Here is a 24,195-nt window from a genome sequence, read left to right as displayed (position 1 = left end):
ACACCCTTAACGTTGACATTTTATCACATTGCAGCCACACATTTAAATTTTTTTTAAACACACAATAGGTCAGAAATGTTTTGCATGTATTCGTTACCCTTTAGAAACTGATGGGCCAACTCATCTCATGTGTAACATATTTATTTTTGCAGTAACTGCAAAAGCAAAAAAACAAACAAAAAAAAAGAAGAAAAAAAAACACAGTACAGGGCCACACTCGATGCGTGATCTGATGCATCACGTTCTAGTTTCTTCTGCCTTTTTACAACAACTCACTACACTTGTACAGTAAAACACAATACTGTAGTCACACTGAAACTGTTCGTATTCAACCACTCACAATACTGTCTATATGTTTACAGTTTTATATCCATACGTCGCTTTCATGAACCGATTAAATCACAGCAATGTACTTTATGGTACAAATACTCTGATTAGAACTCTGATTACCATTTTCTAGTGTTTTTAACAACAATTTTATAAACACCTCTTATCAATCACTCCTATGAACTGCATTCATCAAACTAAATCCATTTTAAATCAATGCCTTTCAATGTCTTCTAATACATCCAACCAGACTCAAATTAACACAGAGCAAATAACACTTTCTCTGATTACCCAGCAAATGCATAGTGTAGCTCTAATCCAAAAATACCTGTACAGCCAATTCCCCTAATGCGAATTTTCTCAGTTTTAGGTATAAATTGGTATTACACTTAAGTTGTACAGCAACTCTAAATGTGGTGTCCAGCTTTTATGCTTTTTCAAATAATACAATAAAGTAAAATAATAAAACATGAAATTAAACAATGACAGATTGAATGTAAGTATAAATATTGTAGATAAAATAAATGGGGTGGTCTCTTTTTTTAACAGATTAAACACTAAAATAGTTACGAACTTTACTTGCTATTCTCACATCTACCAGCTGGAGATTTTCACTGATCTTTGCAAAAGTCTTCAAGAGAAATCAGATCGGATGAAGAGCATCTGTGAACATTAACGTTCAAGTCATGCCATCTGGCCCAAATTTAATTGCACTGTAAACGTAAAAAGTGTGAAAAAGGTAAACCTCTCTGCTTCTCTTCATTCAGACCTCTGAGATCTGATGTTCTCTGTTTAGAGCGGGGTGCAGAAGACAGCAGAGGGGAAGCGGTGTGCTGGACGACGTGTTTGTTTTGTTAGCTGGGTTTGCTGCTGTGAAGATGCATTTCGTGAGTGTGTTCGGCTCTATGAGCTGGGACTTCAAGTTACATCCAGATCCTCTGAGTGGCACTGAACTTTGGGCTACTTTGGATTTGTCGTGAGCTGAAGGACTCTAGAGTTGGCAATTTCGGAGGAGCTTTTGCTTAAAAAACAAATAGGTTATCTTGAGCATCCATGCAATTAAAGCCATGGCAACAAATTCCCCAGTGCCGTAAACAGCTTGAAAGGGTTTGTCCACTAAATTAAGGAAAAGGGGTGGGGTGGTTAAAGAAGGAGTAGGGGGGGTATTCTGGCCCCTTTCCCCCTTTTTCTCTCACTCAGGCTGTCTCCTTGGTCACACACATGCTCAAACACAGACAAGGGCTAATTCCTGCTACAGCTACCACCAACATCATGGAGAGGAGCTCGTCTGTTTCTTTGGCCATCACATCACCCCAGCAGCCTGAACTGGAGACCAGCTTAGAACCGGACTCAGCAGCAAAATCTGATCCCAGAGAGGAAAAGGAGAATGAGGAAGAGGAGCAGGAAGGAGAAAGCTGTGCTAGAGATGACGCCAAAGGGCAAAGTTTGGATCCGGAGTGGGTGGAGGAGAGGTTCAGGATTGACAGGAAGAAGCTTGAAACCATGCTGTATGGTGAGTGTGATGGCTTCCTTAGTTGTTTTTGTAATCTTCACATCTTCATGCTCTGTCTGCTAAGCAGCAGGTTGCTCTTTTTGTCGTCTGTCACGGTCCTCCTGTGGGTTGGCTCCCGTTATCCACCTGAACCGGCGCCTGTCACTTGCCTCCAGCTGCTTGTTGTTGCCATCACTAAATTCCACGCATTAAACTCCTGTTGCTGTAGCTTTGTGATTTATGACCTGTGTTGGCTTATGCATTCAGGGGCCCCTTTTCGCTTTTTATCCTCTCTGTCTGGGAAGCAGAGGTAACTGCCGCTCTTAGTTATTGCCTCTTGGCAGCTTCATGACAAATGCCTCCCTGGCATCACTGGGGAAACTCTGCGACTTGTGTGCGGCAACTGGAGATCATGTTTGCTCATGATGGCGCGGCGCTTAAACCGAATCAGCTGCGACGGCTGTCACTTGCCTTTAATGTGTTTGCAGCTTGGATTGTGTGTGACTGTTTGAACTGCATTGGTTTGAGCTGTGATGTTTCTCATACTTTTCTGTCACGTTGCAATTCACCCTGAATTACATAGTGTTTTTTGTGTCATGGTATTTTTTTCCTTTTAAAAAACTGGGAGGTCTTTAAATCAGCACAAGCCATTAAAGTGATTTACTGTCTCAAAGCTGATGTGTGGTTGTCTTCCTGATGCGCCACTCTCTCGCTCTGTTTTCTTCCCATTCCTCAGCTCTGGCCTGTGTAACCCATAGCGATGACAAGGAGGGGGGGGGGGGGGGTGTTACTGAGGAGGCTCCCCTTGAATCCTTCAAATGTCACCATGGAGCGATGGCCTTTTAAACTTGGATGTGTTTCCAGCGACCCCTTGTTCCACTTGCTTGGCAAAGTTTCAGCAATGTTGACGTTGAACACACGTTATGTTCTGAAAAGTTGCCCTGTGAACGGGACAACAAGGAGATGCCAACCCTTTACCTGTCTCATACACTACTTTGCAGTGTTATGTCCCCGACCTGTCCAGAAACTATATCATAAATTCTAATCAATTTAATTAATTCAATGCTGAAAGTGGAACTCTACATTGTAGATTCAACGCAAACAGAGGGATACCTTTACGGTATTTATACTGTCAATTTGAATGTTTCAGAGCAACAGAAAATCCGAAATTACCGAAAAATGTTACACAACATAAGGCCAATGGAAAATTATCTTTCATATGAAAATGGTATGATCTTGTTAAGACCTGCATAATTATAGGGAATATTGCTGACTTGAAAGATATGCAGCAGACAATCGTAACTGTGCTTTTCTTGTTTTCCTGTCTGTGCAGAAGTACTTTACACAAAGCACTTCGGCACTAGAACCATGTGCACGTTCAAAACACACAAATTCCTACACTAATGCATTGATCAGCAGGCAGCTTGTAGTACCTTGCCCCAGGGCACGTCAACATGTGGCTGTTAAGAAGTTGGAATATAACCCCCATGTTTTCAGCTGCAAGACAACTGTAACTGCAAACTGTTTTCAATTTATGTAAACAGTGTCGGTGAAAGTGTTACCGATTCAAGCATTTTTATGCTGATGGTTCTATTGTTTGCTGCCATACAAAAACAGTCGCTGCTGTCCTTAGTTTTACTTTATTTAATCTAACTTAAATGCTGATAAGACAAAGGTCCTGGTGTTTGCCAACACAAAGAAAGTTTCCTGCAATCTATTCCTTCCATAAAATAACATCAAGTGCCACTGAAATCACGTATTCATTTAAATCACATGTTGAACATGATGTGAAGAAGTTGAAGATCCAGGGGTCTTCTTCAGACACAGTTATTGATTTCCTCTCAGTGGAAGGAAGACAAGGCAAGTTTATTTGTACAGCACATTTCAGTAGAAGAACAGTGCAAAGTGCTTTACATGATTAAAACATGTGACGATGAAAACAAAAACTAAAAACAAATATTAATGATTTAATAAACAACAGTTGGACTACAAACTTAAACTATTGATGTTTCAGTTAACAGCTTAACTAAAACACTCAAAGGCAATCCTAAACAAATGTGTTTTTAATCTTGGTTTAAAAGAACTTAGGATTTCAACTTTTACAGTTTTCTGGAAGCTTGTTCCAGATAAGTGCAGCATAGGAACTAAATGCTGCTTCTCCATGTTTGGTTCTGATTCAAGGTATGCAGAGTAGGCTTGAATCAGAAGTCACATGTGTCAAACTCAAGGCCCGGGGGCCAAATCTGGCACATCAAGGCAATTTATCCGGCCCTCAAAAGCCAAAAACGGCATGTTATGTCATAAAGTAGAGGCATATTAAAGTGTGTAAAGTGGCTAAAACTGTGCCTCCTGTAGAGAATGTTGATTTTCTTTTAACTGTGTAGTAACAGCGTGCTGCCACTAGATGTCAGCTTTTCCGCAACCCATTAAAACAACACAGAAATGCCCACAAAGAAAAAAAGTGATGCAGAATGATGAGTTTAAAGTGTAACTGATCCCAATATTTTTTTTGAAGATAAACTGTTTAAATTGGGCCTAAGGGTGCTAATTTTACGTTATTGTGATTTTGTTTTACATTTTTATGTAAACTGGAATGAAATTATGAAATCAAAATTGTCATCTATACAGGCCTTTTTAATGACTTCATGATGCCAAAGGGTCCCAGTATAGAAATTAGTTTGACATCCCTGGTCTGAGTGGTCTGGGAGGTTAATACACTGACAGCAAAACTGTTATGTATTTAGGTGCTAAGTCATTCAGTGATTTATAGACTAACAGATGTATTTTTAAGTCTATTCTCTGAGATACAGGGAGCCATTGTAAATACTTCAGAACTGGGCTGATGTGCTCTACTTTCTTAGTTTTAGTGAGGACGTGGGCAGCAGAATTCTGGATCAGCTTCAGTTGTGTAATTGACTTTTTAGGCAGACCTGTAAGGACACTGTTGCAGTAATCAATTCAACTAAAAATAAATGCATTGAGATGTTTTTCAAGATTCTGCTGGGACATTAGGACTTTAATCCCAGAAATATCCTTCAAGGCAAGGCAAAGCAAAATTATTTATTTAGCACTTTTCAGTAACAAGATGATTGAAAGTGCTGTAAACGAACAGAAAAACATTACAGACATAGGAAAAACAAACATTACATTAATATAAATAAGATAAATAAATATTTGATTAAGTTTCTTTCGTGCAATAACAAACATACAGAAAGACTTAATTGTTTATATTCATAAGAAATAATCTAAGTAGCCTATGTCCTTGGGGATTTTTGATCTAAAGTGAGTTTGTCCAACTTTTCTAAAGCTATCACTAGAGTAACTTATTTTGTTTCATTGTTTCATTGGAACGAGCTTCATCACTAACAATTCAAAGCTTTATTGTTTATACTCATATATTAACAAAGTCCTCAAAGCTACAACTTAAGGTCTGATCTGACCTTTCTAAACCACAGCTAAAATGGGAAAATTGTTTCTATTCATAATTAAGTTTGACTGGAACAAACTTCATCGCTAAAGATTCTAAGCTTAATTACTTCTATTCATAAAGCTACAACCTGAGGTCTCTGATCTGACCTTTCTGTCACTACAGCTGAAAGAGAAAGCAGCAGAGTGAGTGCGTGTGTGTGCCTGTGTGATTTAGTGTAATCATGTGTGTGTGTTAGTCTGTTAACTATGGCAGATAGCTCTCACAACCAAAGTCTGATAGTGATCGAACGTTATCAGGCTGTTCAGTAGCACTCTGTTCCAGGTCACAGAGTGTCTTGTTTACCTAACATCCTGGATAAATGAAGGTTGTTCTGATAATAGCATTTGTTTTTGGGCAGGAAGACTCTTGTTTTTCTTAAAATTTCACTGGTACTTCTCAATGGCGATTACAAACCAGCCAGAATTGTTGTCATTGTGCCAGAGTCCAGCTTCCCTCTTTCTCCAAGGTTGTTTTCATTCTGCCAGAAAGTTCAGGAACCACAGCTGGCCTGCAGTTCTGCTTACATAGCAGAGTGCTAACTCTTGATTGATCCTCCTCTGGACCAAAAAATATTACTTAAAGGAACAATAATAAATAATGACACCTAATGTTTTAAATTGGAACAACACATACACAATGGCTTTCACCAAGACCCGGCAATTACTTAACGGTCCAAAGTTGGTGTGAAGCTCAACTGAATTTTTACCTCCATATTGGCATATTATATTGCATTTAGTTCTATTTCTGGTCCTCTTCTCTTACTGACTTCCATGTTTGCAGGCTGCTACTTTTTTGACAAAATAAAATACCAAAAGCTGCGTTCTGTTCTGGGAACCCTGGGAATTCTGCTACAATTTGCTCAGGAACCAGGAAGTAAACAAGAGCTGCACACTGCACCCAAGTAGTTCCTTCCCGTACCTCTAGGTTTGAAATGAGAAAAACTTGACAAAGGCATTGTTCATAGAGAGAACTGATTGTTTATAGGGAATGTTATTTTCCAGGTGACAAATGACAAGGATTTAGGTTGATTTTACTTACTTATAGATCCTTTAAGTTTTGTTTTTATTTGGCTGAAAAAGATATGCCAATCCATGTATTGATTTCTTCTATGCATCTAGCTATAACAGGTTTATGGTCACCTGGTGACATTGTAATGAATAGCGGTGTGTCATCCGCATAGTTAAGGAAACTGATCTTTTTGTTAGTTATAATCTGAACTAAGGGGAACATGTAGATATTGAATAGGAGTTGCCACAAGATGGAACCTTGTGAGAAGCATCTGGTCTTAAAGACCGTCTTGCCTCTCTTGGATTACAATGATATTGTTTATATAAATGTATCTGCAACCTCTTTATATATGTTTGATGCTGTCCATAACAAAGCATTCTGCAATACTTTAAGAGAGTTTACACTCTTTTCTCATTGCAGTACTTTATTTTCTTATGCCAGCCAGCCATCATTATACATCCATTGGTACTTTTTCACCTATAAAGCTATCCTTGGATTGTTCCCATCTTATATATCCTCCTACATGTCACTGAAACGGTCCAACCACAGACTTCCCTCCTTCAGTGCTCCTTTAATAATATATCTAAAGAAAATAGGAGAAATCTTCCAACAAAATCAGCTCTTGTCTTTAGGGCATATTTTATTTGTTTATTTAATCTATGTTGTATTTTTTTAATCATTTAAATTTTTTTGTAACTTTTTGTAATTTTTTTACTGTCTCAAATAGGTCTGTCTTGAAAGTTAGATCTTGGATCTTAGTGAGATAACCTGTATAAATAAAGCTTAAATAACGGAAGAAATACAGGTAAAATAATTCTCACTCTTCCCACTGAGTCACAGCCTGGTCTGGGGGTGAAATGTACTGCACCATAACAAAATTACTTGTGTTTGTTTTGGAAAGCATTTAGAAAATAAATTCTCCAAACTTAAAATGTTGTCTGTGTTTTTTTTTCCAGCTCCAGAACAAGGAGGAGAGACGGGAGAAAAGTTTTTCGAGCGAGTGAGTCAGCCTCCTTTGAAAACCCTCTTATAATCAAACCCATAAAAACACTCACCAGTTCACAGATCATTGAAAATATCTAGTTTCAATATTTGCTTCAAACTCTGTGCCAGCCTTTACACTTTTTATGGAGATGATAATTGCAGTCTTTGAAATGCAAATGGGCCTTTGTGTCCCCAGAACGGAGCAATCTCCTCTGTCTGAGTGACTGTGTGTAGGTGTGTTTCCTAATTGTGCATACAATGAGAGTGTCTGCTTTGCTTCTCGTCTAATCTCTCACAGGTAATGAGGGAAACTGGCACTCAGGTGAAATGGCCATCCAAACTAAAGATTGGAGCCAAGTCAAAGAAAGGTGCCAAAGTCTTTATACTCTGTTCAAACCAGTGAGATACTTTTCCTCTCATGGTCTGTAACCCTCTATTATATAATGACCGCTGTCTATTTACTGCAGTACAAGCAAATGTTTGAGAATTGTCTGTGATTTCCTCCTAGACCCGCATGTGAAGGTGGAAGGGAAGAGAACCAACGTTATGGAAGCCAAAAAGAAGATACTGGAAGTGCTAGAAACCAAGGTGAGAGCTGTCAACTGATAGTCTTGCTTTGTAGCAGAACGACTGCACTAACTCCTCAAAGAATAGATTTAACTACATCCCTGGAGGTCTGATGTGATAACTAACGGTGACGTTCATGAGACTGAATTACTTCAATTATACAGTGATTGCATTTCATGTTGCGCTAATATACACCACGTTTAGGTCCACCTGGATGCCAGGATCCAAGCTTTCCCATTGGAACGTTGCCCTGACTCTCCTGCCGCCATGCAGCTCCACATGCAACAAAATGTGGTGTATTTTGACACCTGTCTATCAGAAGCAACATTAACTTCTTCAGCCATTTGAGCTACGGTAGCTTGTCTGTTGGATCTGACAAAATGATTCAGTGTTCACTCTAAACCTACATCAATGAATCTTGGCCACCCATGAGCACATTGCTGCTCCTTCCTTTGACCAGTTTTGATTGATTCTGACCAGAGAACCTCACATGATCTGTTGTTTTGGAAAGGCTCTGACCCTGTGATCCTGTCATTGCAATTTGATCCTCATTAAACTTTCTCAAGTCCTTTATACTTGCTAATTTTTCCTGCTTCGGACACACATATTTAAAGGACGTTGGATTGTTGCCTAATATATACCACCCACTAACAGGTACCATGAGGGAGAGAAAATCAGTGTGATTCACTTTACTTGTCAGCAATCATAATGTTATTAAAGTTAATGTGTTTTAAGTGGGGCTGTCAAACGATTAAAAATTTTAATAGCGATTAATCGCATAATTTCAATAGTTAACTCAAGATTAATTGCAAATTAATCGCATATTTTATCCTTTTATTTCTGAAAGTGTAAAAGCCTACTTGGGCAATTTAATATGCTATTTTGCAATAAATGACACTAATACAAAACATGCTTGTACAAAGATTATTTTTATTTTTTATTTTTCAAGTACTTTTCAGAATTGGAATGAAAACATCCTTGTGCCATAAAATGTTAAACTCTGGCCAATAACGGCTAAATCGCTAATCATAACACCCTGATGTTTACACAACGTGTAAACAAATGTGTAAATAAATACCTATTTTCATGCCGAAATATTTTTTGCCTCCTAAACAAATATAAACATGGTATTACGCATATACATATAAATTACTACCGATTTTACATTTCAATAAAGTCACAAGTTTTATTGTTCATTTTTTCACTCTGTCAAACACATCTAATCCTGAGCTTTCACACCAACAACAATAACTTATTCCTATATTTTTGCATGCTGTTTATATCCACGTTCATACACACATTTTTTTGAAAGTCTAGAAAAAGGTTTAACATTTCCAGGTCATTCTAGAGTCTTACACTTGCTTGCAACTGTGCCAGGAGCTTAAAACCCTTGAAAGATAACTGTTTAGCACAGCTTTATGTCCTGACACTGTAACTCTAGAAACTTCATTTGGCCACGTGATTCAGCCTTAGTTTGTCGAATACAAAGACAACAAATTAATAAGCATTTCAAGCATATGGTCTATGGGTTGGGTTCTGGAATGTTATCCGCGAGTAAAAAACTCATCTTCAGAACCAATCTCTGCTCAAAATGGTGATCTGCACCACGTAATCTACTTTCACCTTTTGCACTTTTGCTCCGTAAACTGCAGAAAATATGGGCATCATTGCTCTCTCTGCCTTTACTCCCGTCAGCTCCTATGTCAGCTTAGTGGAGGATGCGCTTCAGCGCATAATGAGGCGGAGGGATATTTCAGCTGATTGTACTTGAAGTGTCTGTAACACAAGCAGGTCTGTTTATAACTCATGTTTATCGTCACTTATTTTAGAGCCCAAATAAGTGATTTCACTTTCAGAAACAAACTAAAAAAACGCAACTTACGACTCATGAAATTTACAAGCAATTTTAGAAAAAATAAGCCCAAAGTTGTATGAAATAAGCAGACTTGGCAACAGTGAGCGCGTGTCTATTTTGCTACGGTCTCTAGCATTCTTGGAACTACGGAAAGCGCCGAGGGTAAAAGAAACAGCCCGAAGAGCACTGCGGGAGGAAAAAAAAAACACTAGGGAACAGTCTGTGTGCTTTTACGCGTGATTAAGGGTGACAAAAAAATTGACGTTGTTATGGTGTACCAAAGATAATGCGTTAATAATGCATTAATACTGACAGCCCTAGTTTTAAGTGTTTTTCCATCCTTAAATCTAATTTTTTTAGGTGCTTAAGAGGAAGTTTCCAAAATTTCTGCCCCAAACTGAGCATGCAGTCCTTGGCTTGTGTGACTAACAGGTGAACAAGGTGACGCTGAAGATGGACGTGGCCTTCACAGAGCATTCCCATGTCATTGGAAAAGGTGGTGGGAACATAAAGAAGGTGATGGAGGCCACATGCTGTCACATCCACTTCCCTGACTCCAATCGTCACAACGCAGCAGGAGAGAAGAGCAATCAGGTTGAAAGCCAGCAATATTTAAGAAATTAGACTTTTAATAAAAAGTTCATTTATTTCAGTAACTCAATTCACTGAGTGAAACATGTCCTATAGATTATTTGCACCCAGACCAATGGTTTCAAACCTTTTTTGTGTTCATTTTGATTTTTTTATTTTTTTTTTTTACTAACGTCTAATGAAAACACAGACCAAAAAACATTTAAATACAGAAATAGCAGGTTAATGAAAAGAGACCGTACACTGGCATGGAGGTTAAATATATCTAGTAAATAAATGTAGTTAGAGGCATTGTTCTTATTATTTTTCAGGTTTCTATTGCTGGGCCCATAGAAGGGGTGGAAGAAGCCAGGAGGAGGATAAGGGTAAGTAGTCAATCTAAGCAGGGACTTTATTTATCTCAACACTCGGTTCTTCACTGCCGTCAGATACACGGATCAATACTGCAATCAATGGGATGACAAGTACAAATAATACCGCTTCTTTGTCAAAATGCCAAGATTTTCTGCAGTCTGTCTTGGGTCGACAGCCATCTTTTCTTTGTCTTTATCCTGCTGTAGGACCTCCAGCCGCTGTCACTGACCTTTGACCTGCCAGTCAGCCTGGTACCCCAGGCTCTGCCAGATGCAGGCTCTCCACTTATCCAGCAGGTGGCGCAGAGCTTAGGGGTCAGCGTGAGCTTCAGGGCTGTGCCACCACTGCCTCAAGCCCAGACAACCTTTTATGGAAGTTCCTGCACAGTTTGGGGGCTGCACGGGCACGCAGCTGCTGTCAAGGTTACTTTCACCTACAGCACTCTTCACACACCGCGGAAATCTTGTATCAGTCCATATTAAGACTTGTGTGTGTAAATCTATCATCTGCCCGACAGAAGGCGACGTGCATCCTGATGGAGCTCCTGCTTGGGTCAGAGGCCCCAGGGGGGATAGTGAGCAGCCAGCTGGATGTCACTGCTCAGCAGCATCTCTTCCTGTTGGGACAGAATGGCGCCAACTTTCTGAGTGTTATGCACAAAACCCAGACCCAAATCATCCTGCCAGACCTTAGCGCTCCTCAAAGCCCCCCCTCGCTGCTCATCCAGGGCAGCCCTGATGGAGTCTGTCTGGCTCGGCGGCAGCTCATGGTACACGCACGCCTTTCTTTTGTTGTTTCTCTATCATGTTTGCTTCTGCGACAGTTCCCAGATAACCACTATTGTTCCTGTGTTGTTGTAGTTTTTTTTAATTTACTGTGAAACACATTTGCACACATCTAGGATTGCCTGCCCGTGTGTTTGATGTTTGACATGCGTGAAGATGGGGAGGGAGATCCTTGCAATCTGACTCAGATGATGCAAAACCTCGGAGTCTTCATTTGTGTCAAGCCCAAAGCGAAACAGACCAGCAAGGTGAATGTAATTTGCATGAGATACCATTAAAAATAATGATACAAAATAATTCAGTGGGTTTGTTGGCTCTCAGCTCCATGTTTTTAAAACTACATTCAGTCTGGGACCAGGCTGAGGGTGTTTTGATTGCTTATTTGCAATGGCTCTGTTAAGAAAAAATAGTTATTTGAAATATTTATTTGTTTATTTATTTTGGTAAATTCTCTTTGCTATGAATTTGGATGTACATTCATTCACTGTTTTAGATCCATCTGCTGCAGTGGGTTGAATGCTGATGCGGAAAATATCGGTGCTGATGTTTATTTATCAGTCAGTGGTGGTGAAGGGTCTGGAAAGGAACATCTCCTGCATTTATGAAGCCCGCCGTCTGCTCCTGGGACTCGATTCCTGCGAGACTGCAGTGGTAACCACGGTGAGCCCTGATCTCATGTCACCTGGTGGCGGGCTGGCAAACTATTGGCTCGACATTTTGCTGCAGCAGCTTCATCTCTCTGAACAGGGTAAGTTTACACAAAATAATGTGCAGATGTCCAGCAATTCAAATATTATACAGGTGTAAAAACGCTTCGTCTATAAACTTTAACAATTTAAGAAATCTACAGCTAACCCACAGTCGTAACATGAAAAAATAAACAAACTGATACCTTGACAAAGTTTCCTATTGCTTATTATGTTGAATAGGGATCGTCTCTATGCAGTGCAAGAAAATATTGCAGTACACCACAGCTGGCTTTAATTATACTGAAAGCTGCATTGCAATTGCATCTTCAGATTCAGCGCTGTACTGATGAGCAGTTTTACAGTTTTTAAGGAAACTTGACTGCATTTGGTCATCTTCAGCTCAATTTCCAAAAGACCAAACTAATCCAACCTCAACTGCTGTATTCTATACTCACCAGAGATTATTCAAGGCAGTTTGTCAACATAAAGAGCTGAATAGGCTAATCATTTTGAGTGGTCTTAATTTGGTTCATTTAATTAGTGAATTCTGGTTAGTATAACAGATTACCTGCTGCTTTTCAGAGGGTTCCTCTGGGGAAGTGGTGGGTGTGTTTTTGGCTTTAAGTGGGTTACTGGGTGGGAGGATGCCAACCAAAGTGGCTCACCCGGGTCACCATCCATGCAAAAACCACCACCACTTTTCACTCAAATGGATCTGGAACAGAGCTGCAGTATTTGGCAAAAACAAAACTAAAGTAGCCGCTAAGACTAACATGAATAATACGACACATATTTAGTGAGGAACTGAGACAACCAGTGGAGATGTAAATGCCGCAAGCTTGTTGCCATTATGTTACCCTGAACCTTCACCCACCGTGATTTAATTCCCTTAAAACCCTCAGTCTCCCCATGGGTTGCTTGTTGTCCGCATTTTGAGTGCTGGTACTTCACTCTATAAAGGACACAGAGAGTCACTCCATGCAAAAGCATAACAGGAACAAGGCTTAAATAGATTTCATCTCCTCTGGCACTGCATTTGTGCCAGAGGAAAACATTAGCAGAGCATCTGGGAATAAAGACCAGTGAGAGAGAAACAAAACTCATAAACAGATGTAAGAAAAATACTGGTAACAAAAAATTATAAACCAGGAAACAGATTTTTCAGAGCAACAAAAGACAAGTACAGACAACTGTAATAGAACTAAAAAATAACCCATCAGGTAACCTAGTTGACACAGCCTGATTGTCAAAACTCTTTGAATGTCACATGATCCAAAAGACTTATGTGGAAAAAGTCAAAAAGGATCACTGCATGAATGCATCCCAAAATATCATTCTGATGGACCACCTGCCGAACAAGTTACTAATCTATATTTAATGGATGAACGCAAGAATGAATGAATTTCCTTCAAAGAGAAAACATTCCTTCCCAGGAAAGAGGTTGAGGATTAGTTAAGGTTTTGCACCAGCAAACATGTCTGTCTAGTGCACCAAGCCCTCACTAAGTAATCCTGTGCGCACTGCGATAGCTTGATCACACTGAAATAATGATCTATGCATATTTCTCACCTTCCCGATCAGGCTCTGCACCTGCTCAAACCACAGAGGTGCTGACTGGTACTAAACGTCACCCTTCGCCTCCACCAGGCCTCACTTCTCCAGCTGACGAGGGCAGGGCAGGGCTGAAGGGAACAGACAGTTGCCAGCTGGAAAAGGTGAGTCACTGTCCGTGTTCAAGGCTACAAAAAAAAAGGCAGAAAAATCCCCACAGAATCCAAAATGTGTTTCTGACCTCTTCCACAGATCCTTGAAAATGAGTATCAGTCAGACCAATCAGAGGAAGAGGGCACGGAGGTCGTAAGGATGTCACCATCTGAGGCGTGCGACGCCGTAAACAGTAACATCAGCAGGATGGCTCTGAACGGTAGGAGAGGAAGTCTCCAGAGTGCAGAAATCACCAAAACGCACGGCCAGGGCAGACGCCACTCCACAGGGCAGGCGCTAACATACAGGTGAGCACTCACTGGTATTGTGCTGGTTTCATTTACTCCTCAATATGTTTTTCACTAAATAAAAAAAAAAAATGTGAAAATCTAATTTACATAAAACGCAGAATTATAAATTATAGATTAAATCTTCAACCTTATGGAAGCCAAGATGTTGTAACCAGATGGAGGATGAGTCATCACTGAAAAGATTAATTTTACCCACTGCAGCACAATTAATATAAGCATAAAAAAACACCTGCATGTATCAGATCTGTTCAGAAACTCTGATTCTTGCTAATCGGTAAAATCTCTTTATCTAACAGATGTTGCTGAGTCCTTTAATGTGGCGTATCCATGTGTTGTCAGTTCCCCTTTAATCTGATACCCATACAGAAAATTTAGTGTACCAAATTGCTTTTATAAGTCACCCTAAATTTAATCTTAGTATAAATACAGCTGTTCTGTGAAGGCCTCGGAAGTACGTTAAAGAACATTGGTGAACAAACTGGAACACAGCAGATTGGTCAGGGATAAAGTTACAGAGAAGCAAGGGTTAGGTTATAAAAACAAATATTTTTAAGATAATTTCAACATCTCACTGATCAATATTCAGCTATTCATCCAATAAGGGATCGAGTGTAGCACAACTGCAAATTCACAAAGACTTGGCAGATCACCTAACCTGACAGGCCGGGGGCAGGAGAGCATAAATCTGAGATCTGCAGAGTCAACAGCTCAGGTGGAAGAATCTGTCAACAGGACAGCTAGATTTGGACACTCTCAACTCTGCCCTAATGAAGAAGAAGAAAACCAACGTGGAAACGTTGGTTTTCTGCTTAAGAAATGTAAATAGGAGTTTGCCATAAGCCATATATGGATACAGCATTAAGGTACTCCGATTAAAAGTGAGCTTTTCGGAATACATGCAAAAAGCTCGGCGAGACGGGACATTAACATTGTAGGTCACCCTGAACACATCATCGCCAACATGAAATGTGTTGGCAGCATCATGCTGTGGGTTGGCTTTTTTCTCAGTGGGGACAGGTGGGTTGAATCTTTTGACCAGTAGATAGAGCTATAAATACAAGGTGATACACGTCTGGGAGAGGTTTACCCTCCGGCTGGCCAATGACCCATAACATCCATCCAGCTGTTATGGAACTGTGAGTCTGAAGGAATGTGGTTGGTTGCACTGAATTTCATTCAGTGGTTTCAGAATAAAGGCTGGAAAAAAATAATCCAACCCTTTTTAGATTTGTACTTGTAAACAATTCTTGAAACCATGAATTATTTCCTCTCCATTTCACAATTGTTGACTTTTCTGTGTTGGTCCATCACCCAAAATCCCAATCAGAAACCCTTTTCAGGTTTGGGGTTGTTTACGTGACAAAGCATCAACAAGTTCATATTGTATGCGTGCTTACACTATAAATCTGTAAATGAATAACAAGGCTTCAGATGTCGCATATATTATCACTCGTCCCACCGTGTGTGTGTGTGTGTGTGTGTCCTGAATGTGTCAGGTTGCTGAGCACAGAGATGGAGGGAGGGTGGAGCGAGCGGCGAACCAGCCTGAGGAGAACTGCTCCTCGGGCTCAAAATGTTCACGCTGACTCATCTAAGGCTGAGGTGAGGAAAAGCAGAAACTGCAGCCTTTTCTCGAGTCGACAACAACTTGGTTATGGGTAATTCTCTGTGGACCGACAATCAAATCTAGCCTAGCCCCGTGGCACAGAGGATGAAAGAGAGGAGGCTTTTTACGCCAACAGAAGTTGACAAGATAAGCTGAAAATAGCAGGAACGTTTCACGCAGGCTGTTATAACATTCATTGGGTTTCATATCCTCGATCAGGTTGGAATTTGATTTGGGAATTGATTTCTGTGTCCGTTTCCTTCCACTCTTGTTTGCCTTCCCGCTTCTAAATGTTACTGCGTGGTGGATTAACAAGTTTACTGTCACAACAGTAGGAAGTTTCAAGTGAAGGCTCATTTCTCCGGTAAATCAGGTTCCTGCTGTCTATCCTGGGCAAACCCATGGGAAAAAAAAATCTATTTCATGCCTTATTTACCTTTTTTATTTGCTGTTTGCTTTGTAGGATTATGACTATGAGAAGAAGAAACTACTTGCAACAAGAGGTTAGTGCTTTTAAATGTTTTTTTTTTTTACTTTAGGTAAAAAGGGATTTACTCATTTAAAACTCAAATCATTTGGAGATTTATTAGCATTTCATATTAGGGATAAACAGGATTAGTGAAGTTAGCATTACTAACTTTAAAGGTTTCTCTCTCTCTTTTCCGTAGAACATACAGAACCTTGCCTTGTATCTAAGATTTCCAAAACATTGCCGACATTACCAAATCCAGACAAAGATTGAACTAAAAATAAAATAAAATAAGAAGTCAATTACTGTGGCAGTCAGCACTGTATCATATGTGGTGCTCAAAACAACTTAAAAAAGCAGGAACTAGCAAAGTAGCTAAATTGCTTTATTTTTTTTTTTTACATATCTCACTGATCCTGAGGTGACCTAACTTTGAGTCTTTTTCCCGCTGTAACAGCTTCCACACTGATGACTGTTTTTGTTAGCATTAGCTGGTATGGTGCATTTACCGTTTAGAAAATATTTCAGGGTTTCCAAGTCAATGGTCAGGACAGGGTTAGGGGTAAGAATCACTTACCGCCACCAGTTTATTTCTCTTTGACTTCTCTTTGACCAACACTTTCATGGTTGCAGGGAAAACCAATAAGCCCCCACTGCAATCTGGGTTTATTGGCAAAATTCTGATTTTGCCAATAATTTGGAGGTACTTTACTAACATACATACATTACATACTGTAAGTATTGGTTTCACAAGTTCTATTTTGAAAAAAAAAAATATTTGGAGAAGTTTTTCTTTTGCCTGAAATTGTTATTATGTAATCAAGTTATTTATTTGTATTATTTTTTCATTTTGTTTTAGTCTTTAAAATACGAGAATTTGCCCATAGCTTTATATATCAGTATATATACATACTTTTAAAATAACAAATCAGATGTTATGATCAGTTACTAAGTACTTGATTAACCAGAAAAAATTACACAACCAATGAATGCCACATGACTGGCAAGACAAGAGGTGAAAAACCCATGTCTAACTTTGAAAGACATCCAAAGTAAGCCTCTAATCCACCAAGGCTTGGTTTCAGAATATAGCCTGGAAGGCACTAGAGTGGTCATCATTGCTGCATATCTTAAAGATATCTCAACATTCTTAGGTGTGATCAAAAATGTAGATGCAATACACAGACTCTAGAATACTATTGAACAGGAGAATCCTGTCATGAGAAGTGGACTAAGATTCCTCAGGAACGCAGCCAGAACACGGTGTCTTGAATCCTGCAGCAGGTCAGAACAGCAGATGTTTGTCAGCTAAGTGCTAATAATGCTTGTCAGGAAGCGGGTGGACTACTTTTTGCGCTGCAGGAGTCAATAAAAGCAGCATTTTTGTCTTTAATTTCGAGAAACAACCTGCAGTATCAGTGGCGTTGAGCGATTTGAATCAAGCTTGTTTGATTTCTTTAATGCAAACAGATGATTGTAGGTTTGCAGTTGAGGTTGAATAATTTAAGGTGAAACTGTGAGAAACCAAACTCTTATTTCTGGAGGTTGAGGACAAAGTGGGCTACTAAAGATTTTCACATCAACTCCCTTCCTCTGAGTAAAAGCAATGTTTTAAATCATGTGATATATGATCAAACAAAAAAAAAAGGATCATTTGTTTTACTTTATCTCAGAATGTAATGAAGGCAATACATCTACGTTTTAAGCCGAGGCAATGATTTCATAGTGGAGGCTCATTTCAGAGTTGCTCTCTGCCAGGACAACTGATAAAGGGGAGCTGTTTATAGGCCGCTCTGTGCCAAAGTTATAATAGAGAGGCATTGGCGCTCCCACTTAATTCACACGAGCTGGATACACAACCCAGCCACCACACACACGGATCCAGTCACCCCTGCAAACACACACACACCCATACACACCAGTGAAGACACGCGTTGCCTCATCGTTCATGCCGAATGAGAGATCCCGAGGAGATCTGCGGCCAAATGGTACCAAATTCCCTCTGTGTTGTTTTATGGGAGTATGAATTAGCAGTCTGAATGGGCCATCTGCCTCACAGTCGTCAGGAACACCCATATGCTGGAGTATGAATGGGGCCTTTTACTCGAGCAGATACACGTGTGCGCGTACGGATGCCGTTCCGACGGTCAGAATCGTTTGATATTTCACTTTGTGTGAAGCGCTGCTGTTTGTGAAGCAATTTGGCGCGTCGAGGAAAACCCCACTGAGGGTCACAGGCAATCTTAACTGTGTTTGTGCGTTATTTTGTTCAATCCAAGGGGATGGAATGCAGATTTTCACGATAGATATGAATCTTTAGAATATTTATGAGAGTCATTTCTCCACAGCTGCGCAGCTTTCTGCAAATGTTATCATATTCAATTATTTGCGAAACATTGCAAATAATGTCTTGAATTCACCATGCGACAAATTACATTCAATTCTGGCAAAACCACTGGATGACAAAAGCACCAGCCTCATATACAGTACATTAGCATTGACGAGCTGTGCTTTATCTACATTTTCTCTCCTATCTCTTGTGTTACACTGGGTGAACAGCCATGCAGAGGAAGCCTGTGGTCACAGAGGTTCGGACACCGACGGACACCTGGAGTGGCCTCGGATTCTCCAAGTCCATGCCGGCCGAGGCAATCAAGGAGCTCCGTAGCATCAGCCGGCGCTGCTACAAGCCTTACCTGAGTGCCAACACCAATCAGCAGGTGCCAAAAGAGCTTGAAGCACACTTTTATAAATGTAGATATATTAAAGGGGACATATCATGCAAAATCCACTTTTTTTAGCCCTTGAATACATTTGTTGTGTACTTGAACTCTAGGAGTGTAGGAAATTTTAATTTAGTTGCTGCATAGATATCTTTACATTCCTTTTGGGTCATATTTTTCAAGCTGTTCAGTTTTCTCTGTTTTCTATTATGTCTTTTGAACAATTACGTCATAGCATTTGCTGCGAAACGGCTAAACAAGGTCATGGACTTCCAGTTTACCAGTCTTACAAATCCGCCATTTGGATTCCTCTGAGCGGTTTTGTAGTCCGAGCTGCAGGATGCCGAAGCAACAGGTGGATAAATGAAAATGTTTGTTTTTTCATCACTCCAACCCCCAGCATACTCCAAAAATAGCCGTTCGGGGTGGAGTGTAACGTTCTGCGACCTGGAGGGTGTGTGAATCTAACACAGAGTATTGTATGTACAGTGGTCATGATACTCTTGTACTCTAGTTTATCAGATCGTACCACCTTCTGCTTTAAACTGTAAATTCCTACGATAGTTTTAATGCAGGTCCTGATTTTTTCTTTTACTCTAACATTCACACTGTCTGTTTTCTTAGTTTTAGTATGTTCATTTTGTTGATTTAGTTTTTCAAGAGGAATCTTCTGTGCTAGTTTCACTCCACTGGAGCCTCATTTGTTGCAATCGCCCTGCAACAGCGTGAAGCATCTATGTGTGTAAGCATCTGAGCAAAGCGCTGCCCATTAGGACTCTCAATTACACAGAATCTGATATCATCACGGCCAGCTCAGCATTTTCGTTCCAACCTGTTTACCCTTTTTTTTAGCTAATCTTCCTGTTTTTTTGTTTGTTTAAACAATGCAAATGGCAACTCTTTGTGGGTGCCCAGATTCTGCAAGGAAATAACGAGAATAAAATTAACACATATCCATTAAATACCTGAGAGAAGTTTACACACACCCATCATGGGGTTGGGATTGATTTTTGGCCTTTTAATTATTTATTTTAATCTGTTTTCCAATATAGCACACTATACTGTAGTACTGTTTTAAAAATAAGTATTGGGTGTACAAATTTTAATTATTTTTGGGCTAAATTATACATATGCATTTGAGCGTGCACATGTACAAGTATTTGTTAACTGTCCCTTTCCAAGCTGAACTGCAACCAAATGCTGTTTGTTGCCATCTGCAAAGTAGTTGCTGCATATGTCCACTTTCTTCATGGCAGAATTGGCAGAGATCATTTAAGCAGTCTGCTTCCTTGTAAAAGCCATAATCCCCACATTTTCAAAATAGTTTAGGTTAGAGCAAGCCTTCCAAAACCAATTTGGATGTGCGCTTTGGATCATTGTCCAGTTGGAGGACTCAACTGAGTCCAAATTTCAACTATCTGGCCAAAACTGTCCAGGAAACACCAACGTTATGAAGCCAGTCATTAAATGGGAGCTGCTGAAAACCAGTGTTACCGTCCACATTGACTTGAGGTTTACTTCAAAATGAGCCAAGAAGGTGAATACCAGGAAGGAAGCGTCTTATCCAAAATCATCCTTGTTAAGCTTAACTGATGTTAGCAGCTGCCTACATTAAAAAAGCCAAATGTTTTCTGGAGAAGTGTTTTATGGGAAGATGAGACAAGGTAAAACTTTTGGAATGGCTCCAACCTAAACCCTTTTGAAAAATCCTTGACTATACTTATGGTCTAAATCTGTGCCAGAAAACCAACGAGTTTAAATAATCTGTACCATTTCTTCCCAGAAAGGTTATAAATATCTGACCAGAATTATGCCAGAAGCCGCAAAAATCCGTTTTTTCCACAGCATACAAAGGAGCCTATTCTAAACATTAATGGGTGAGCATTTACATATTTAGGCCTGGTTGCAGAATCAAGCTGTTGCAGAAAAAAAACAAACATTTTATTAAAATTCTAAGAAATTCTAAAATTTCCAAAAATAACAAGTACATGCAACCTTCTGATCAGAACTGAACATTACATCATATTTTTCTGGTAACTTTTTCAGTGACAGGTCAGACAATCAGAGTTGGCTGGTTACCAACTCCATAAGTTGCTGTTTTTTTTTTTTTTAAAGAATTATATCAAGTTTGTGAGAATTCACAACCATTTTTGCATTGTAACCTGGAAACAAAAAGGCAGAAACAGCAGATAGGACTCAATAATGTCACTTTCTTTTCACGCAGTGCTGGACTGCTCAGTTGGGGAAGGCGTGTGTCGGCAGCGAGTCTGAGAACTGGAGGGAGAGACGTGGATCCACATCTCTGCTCATCTCTTCCTCCTCCCCCTCTTCCTCATCCACATCCTCCCCCTCCACACCCCCACCTGCCTTCCCTTCCTCCAAAGCCTCCTTCTCTGTGTTTTCCTCCTCGCTGAACAGAAGCAGAAACGACACGTCACGTGAGTCACGCCTGCTTTTAAAACGAGCCACATTTTTTGCTCGGTCTTTTTCCACCCATCGACTTATGATCCTTCAAACTCCACTTATGATACCTAGCGGAAAACTCAGTCGGTGGCTGCTTCTTCGAAAGCGCCTACTCTACGAGGAGGGAGTCGACCTGCAGTCAGAGGAGCCCGTCCCCCCTTATGATGGATGACCTGCCCGAGCTGCTCAGCCAACTCGGGCTAATCAAGTACATCGACCTGTTTGAACAACAGGAGGTAAGGCACATGCAAAGAGTTACGAGATTCTCATTTCACAGTCAGCTCGTTAGCGCTTACATGTGCAGCACACTGGTTCGAGAAGTCATATGTGCACACTCGAAACCTTTACGCGTTTCCAATCAGCATGGTGATCTGAACATCCTCTGTTACGCACACAGATCGACTACCAGACATTTCTCACTCTGTCTGAGGAGGACCTGAAAGAAGTAGGGGTCTCCACTTTCGGAGCCAGGCGCAAGATGTTATTAGCCATCTCGGGTGAGGGAAACTGAAGCCGTCAGTCAGAAACAGGAGATCAGCTTTGCTTCACGTCTTGATAACGTCTCGTTTTCTCATCCAGATCTGAAAAGGAGTAAAAGGAGGCCGTCGGATGCCCAGCCCGTGAAGGCCGACTATCTGGAAGGTGGCGCGAGTGGCAGACTGCCACGCATCTTGGATGTGGATGTTGTGACCACTGGTGAGAGGAGACACCAACCAGATCTGAGCTTTTGATTACAGAGTATTGCTGCCAGAGTGGGGGAAAAAAAGGTTCTTACAGATATTCACTTACAAGAAACAGAGATGTTACAAACATAATTTATCATTTTTCTATCCAGTGCCTTATATCTAGAGCCATATTCCAAAGCTTTTTGTTTTTCTTTTAAATACGACTCGAGACAAGGACCAAAGCTTGGACTTCACGGGAACCTTTCGAGTATTTGATATTTTTCAAGAAGGAAATTTTGTAAATGATCAAGAAAATCCTTCTAAGCTTATTAAGCAATGTAGTGGATTTAGGCTTTTATTGCAGAGATGACACACATGATACAGTAGAGTACAGAAAATGCTACGTTTAGCTTCGGATATTTCTTGGGCTTTTTTGGTTAAATGATTAGTGTGGGTGCTCAGAAATGAAAGCATGCCACTAGAGGGCAGTGGGGTCCCACTGTCTTTACACACGTCTGTGTTGTAAAAAAAAAAATAGATTTGTTTTAACATTGACAACAGCACAATCCCTGGTGGATAAAGTGTTGTTAATTCTGAAATATACATCAGCCACAATCAGACCAAGGATTTTTTTTTTAAATTTCAGTTACTCTAGGCTCGGTTTGTTTCATTGGCCACAAAACTGATTGCATTTACATTTACCATTAGTTATGAGCATAACATTGCACCCATGAAGATAGTGGTGCTTAATCTAATTTAATCAACAAATTTGAAATATTTTTTTTGGATTCTCATGGAACTGTCTGCTTGCAGGCACGAGGAGGTCTTGATCTGCTCAGAGGCTTTCACGAGCTGGCTGGTTCAGTGGCAGCCGAGCATGAAACACAGAGAGTGACAGGAAGTGTTGGGCTGTGACAAATTAGGTAGAGATGATCCCTACTTATTACAATGTCTCTGCCAATTACATAGGCAGGCTTTAAAGCACTGATACTCAAATCTGGTCCTTGGGCTCTGGAGAACTGCTGGAGTTTTATCCTGTCGGGTAGTTAATTACGTTCCACTGAGGTAGCAGGTCTAAATCGGTCTGTGATCGCGCGTCTAGAATGAAAACTACCAAGAAAAAAAAAAAAGAAGAAGAAAAAAAAGAGAAAGAGCCGTGCTTTGAACCTCGACAAGTGAGCCACTTGGACATCTCACTTGTGAAGTGGCAATCTGGGAACGTGACAAGGTTGCATGGTGGAAATGCAAAGCATCGCCCCGAGCAGAAGAGTCAAAGCTTTCTTGGTTTTTTACGTCTAGTTTGTTATTTGAATAAAACATATTTCCTTTCCAACCAGTTCCTTGCTGGGAGGAAGGCTATTCATAAAACATGATACATAGTGTTGATTTTTATAAACGTGGCACCGTTCATGAGCTGTACTATAAATTACCACCACCTATTGTCACGGGCAAAATGCATTCATACAAATTAGATTGAAACTCAACAGAGGGGTGAAGTTTCAACATATATAATCCACTGATCAGTTGCATGTCCTTCTATGTCCCTCATGTAAAACCCAAATGTATGCAATGAAATAAAAATGTCAAACCATTGAAAATGTTTTCGTTTGCTTCCCACAAATAGTCGACTGGTTGATTCAGCTCTGAACGAAAATCCCAGCAGCTACAGCAATTCACACACTTCCATACAATCAGTGTTTTTTTTAAAGACCCTGAATGTCTGAAACACCATGGTGTATTATTGTACACACAACCCTGTGCTCTGGATAAAAACATTTTTAAATGAAATATTTCTCATAAGGTTGTAGTCGCTCATCGAAGCGAGATATTAAAGGATATTGTGGGCGTCCAAACTTTCCCAAAGGACCCAAAAGTGTGACAGAAGTGGGTGTGATTCCTCAAATGGAAAAGAGTGGACTTCCCTTCGGCGTTAAAAACAGAGTTATCTTTTCAAAACGCTTCCTGTCGCAAGAAAATCAGACAAATCTGATGCGTAGTGTTTGCTTCAAGGGAAAGGGGTTGAGAGTCAGAACATACCTTGCAGTTCATGCACTGGATGTGTGATAAGTCTTGAGAGGATCAAGAGTTGGACCCTTTAGACAACCACTTTCATCAGAGGTAAGGAATCGTCAA

General features: G+C 40.2%; 1 protein-coding gene across 1 annotated transcript; it reads left to right on the top strand.

Annotated features, from left to right (window-relative positions):
- Positions 1-1,524: 1,524 nt before the first annotated feature.
- bicc2 (bicaudal C homolog 2) lies at positions 1,525-23,191 on the top strand. The gene is made up of 19 exons (XM_036127071.1): positions 1,525-1,840; positions 7,253-7,296; positions 7,579-7,648; positions 7,789-7,868; positions 10,135-10,296; positions 10,605-10,658; positions 10,854-11,069; positions 11,165-11,416; positions 11,549-11,680; positions 11,991-12,180; positions 13,703-13,836; positions 13,925-14,133; positions 15,633-15,738; positions 16,206-16,245; positions 18,771-18,931; positions 21,159-21,372; positions 21,470-21,633; positions 21,795-21,894; positions 21,977-23,191. Exons 1-19 carry the CDS (start codon positions 1,549-1,551, stop codon positions 22,126-22,128), a joined length of 2,772 nt encoding a protein of 923 aa, XP_035982964.1. The 5' UTR covers positions 1,525-1,548; the 3' UTR covers positions 22,129-23,191.
- Positions 23,192-24,195: the final 1,004 nt, after the last annotated feature.

Source organism: Fundulus heteroclitus, chromosome 23 (assembly GCF_011125445.2).
Source record: "Fundulus heteroclitus isolate FHET01 chromosome 23, MU-UCD_Fhet_4.1, whole genome shotgun sequence".
Lineage (NCBI taxonomy): Eukaryota > Metazoa > Chordata > Actinopteri > Cyprinodontiformes > Fundulidae > Fundulus > Fundulus heteroclitus.
The sequence above is the reverse complement of the archived record's forward strand: the minus strand, read 5'-3'. Positions and strand labels throughout refer to the sequence as shown.

Excerpts from the sequence above, each read along its gene's own strand:
- bicc2 (XM_036127071.1), top strand. The coding sequence starts at position 1,549 with ATGCTCAAACACAGACAAGGGCTAATTCCTGCTACAGCTACCACCAAC. Across the intron at positions 10,659-10,853 it reads AAGCCAGGAGGAGGATAAGG|GACCTCCAGCCGCTGTCACT; the intron begins GTAAGTAGTCAA and ends ATCCTGCTGTAG. Across the intron at positions 11,417-11,548 it reads TGGCTCGGCGGCAGCTCATG|GATTGCCTGCCCGTGTGTTT; the intron begins GTACACGCACGC and ends GCACACATCTAG.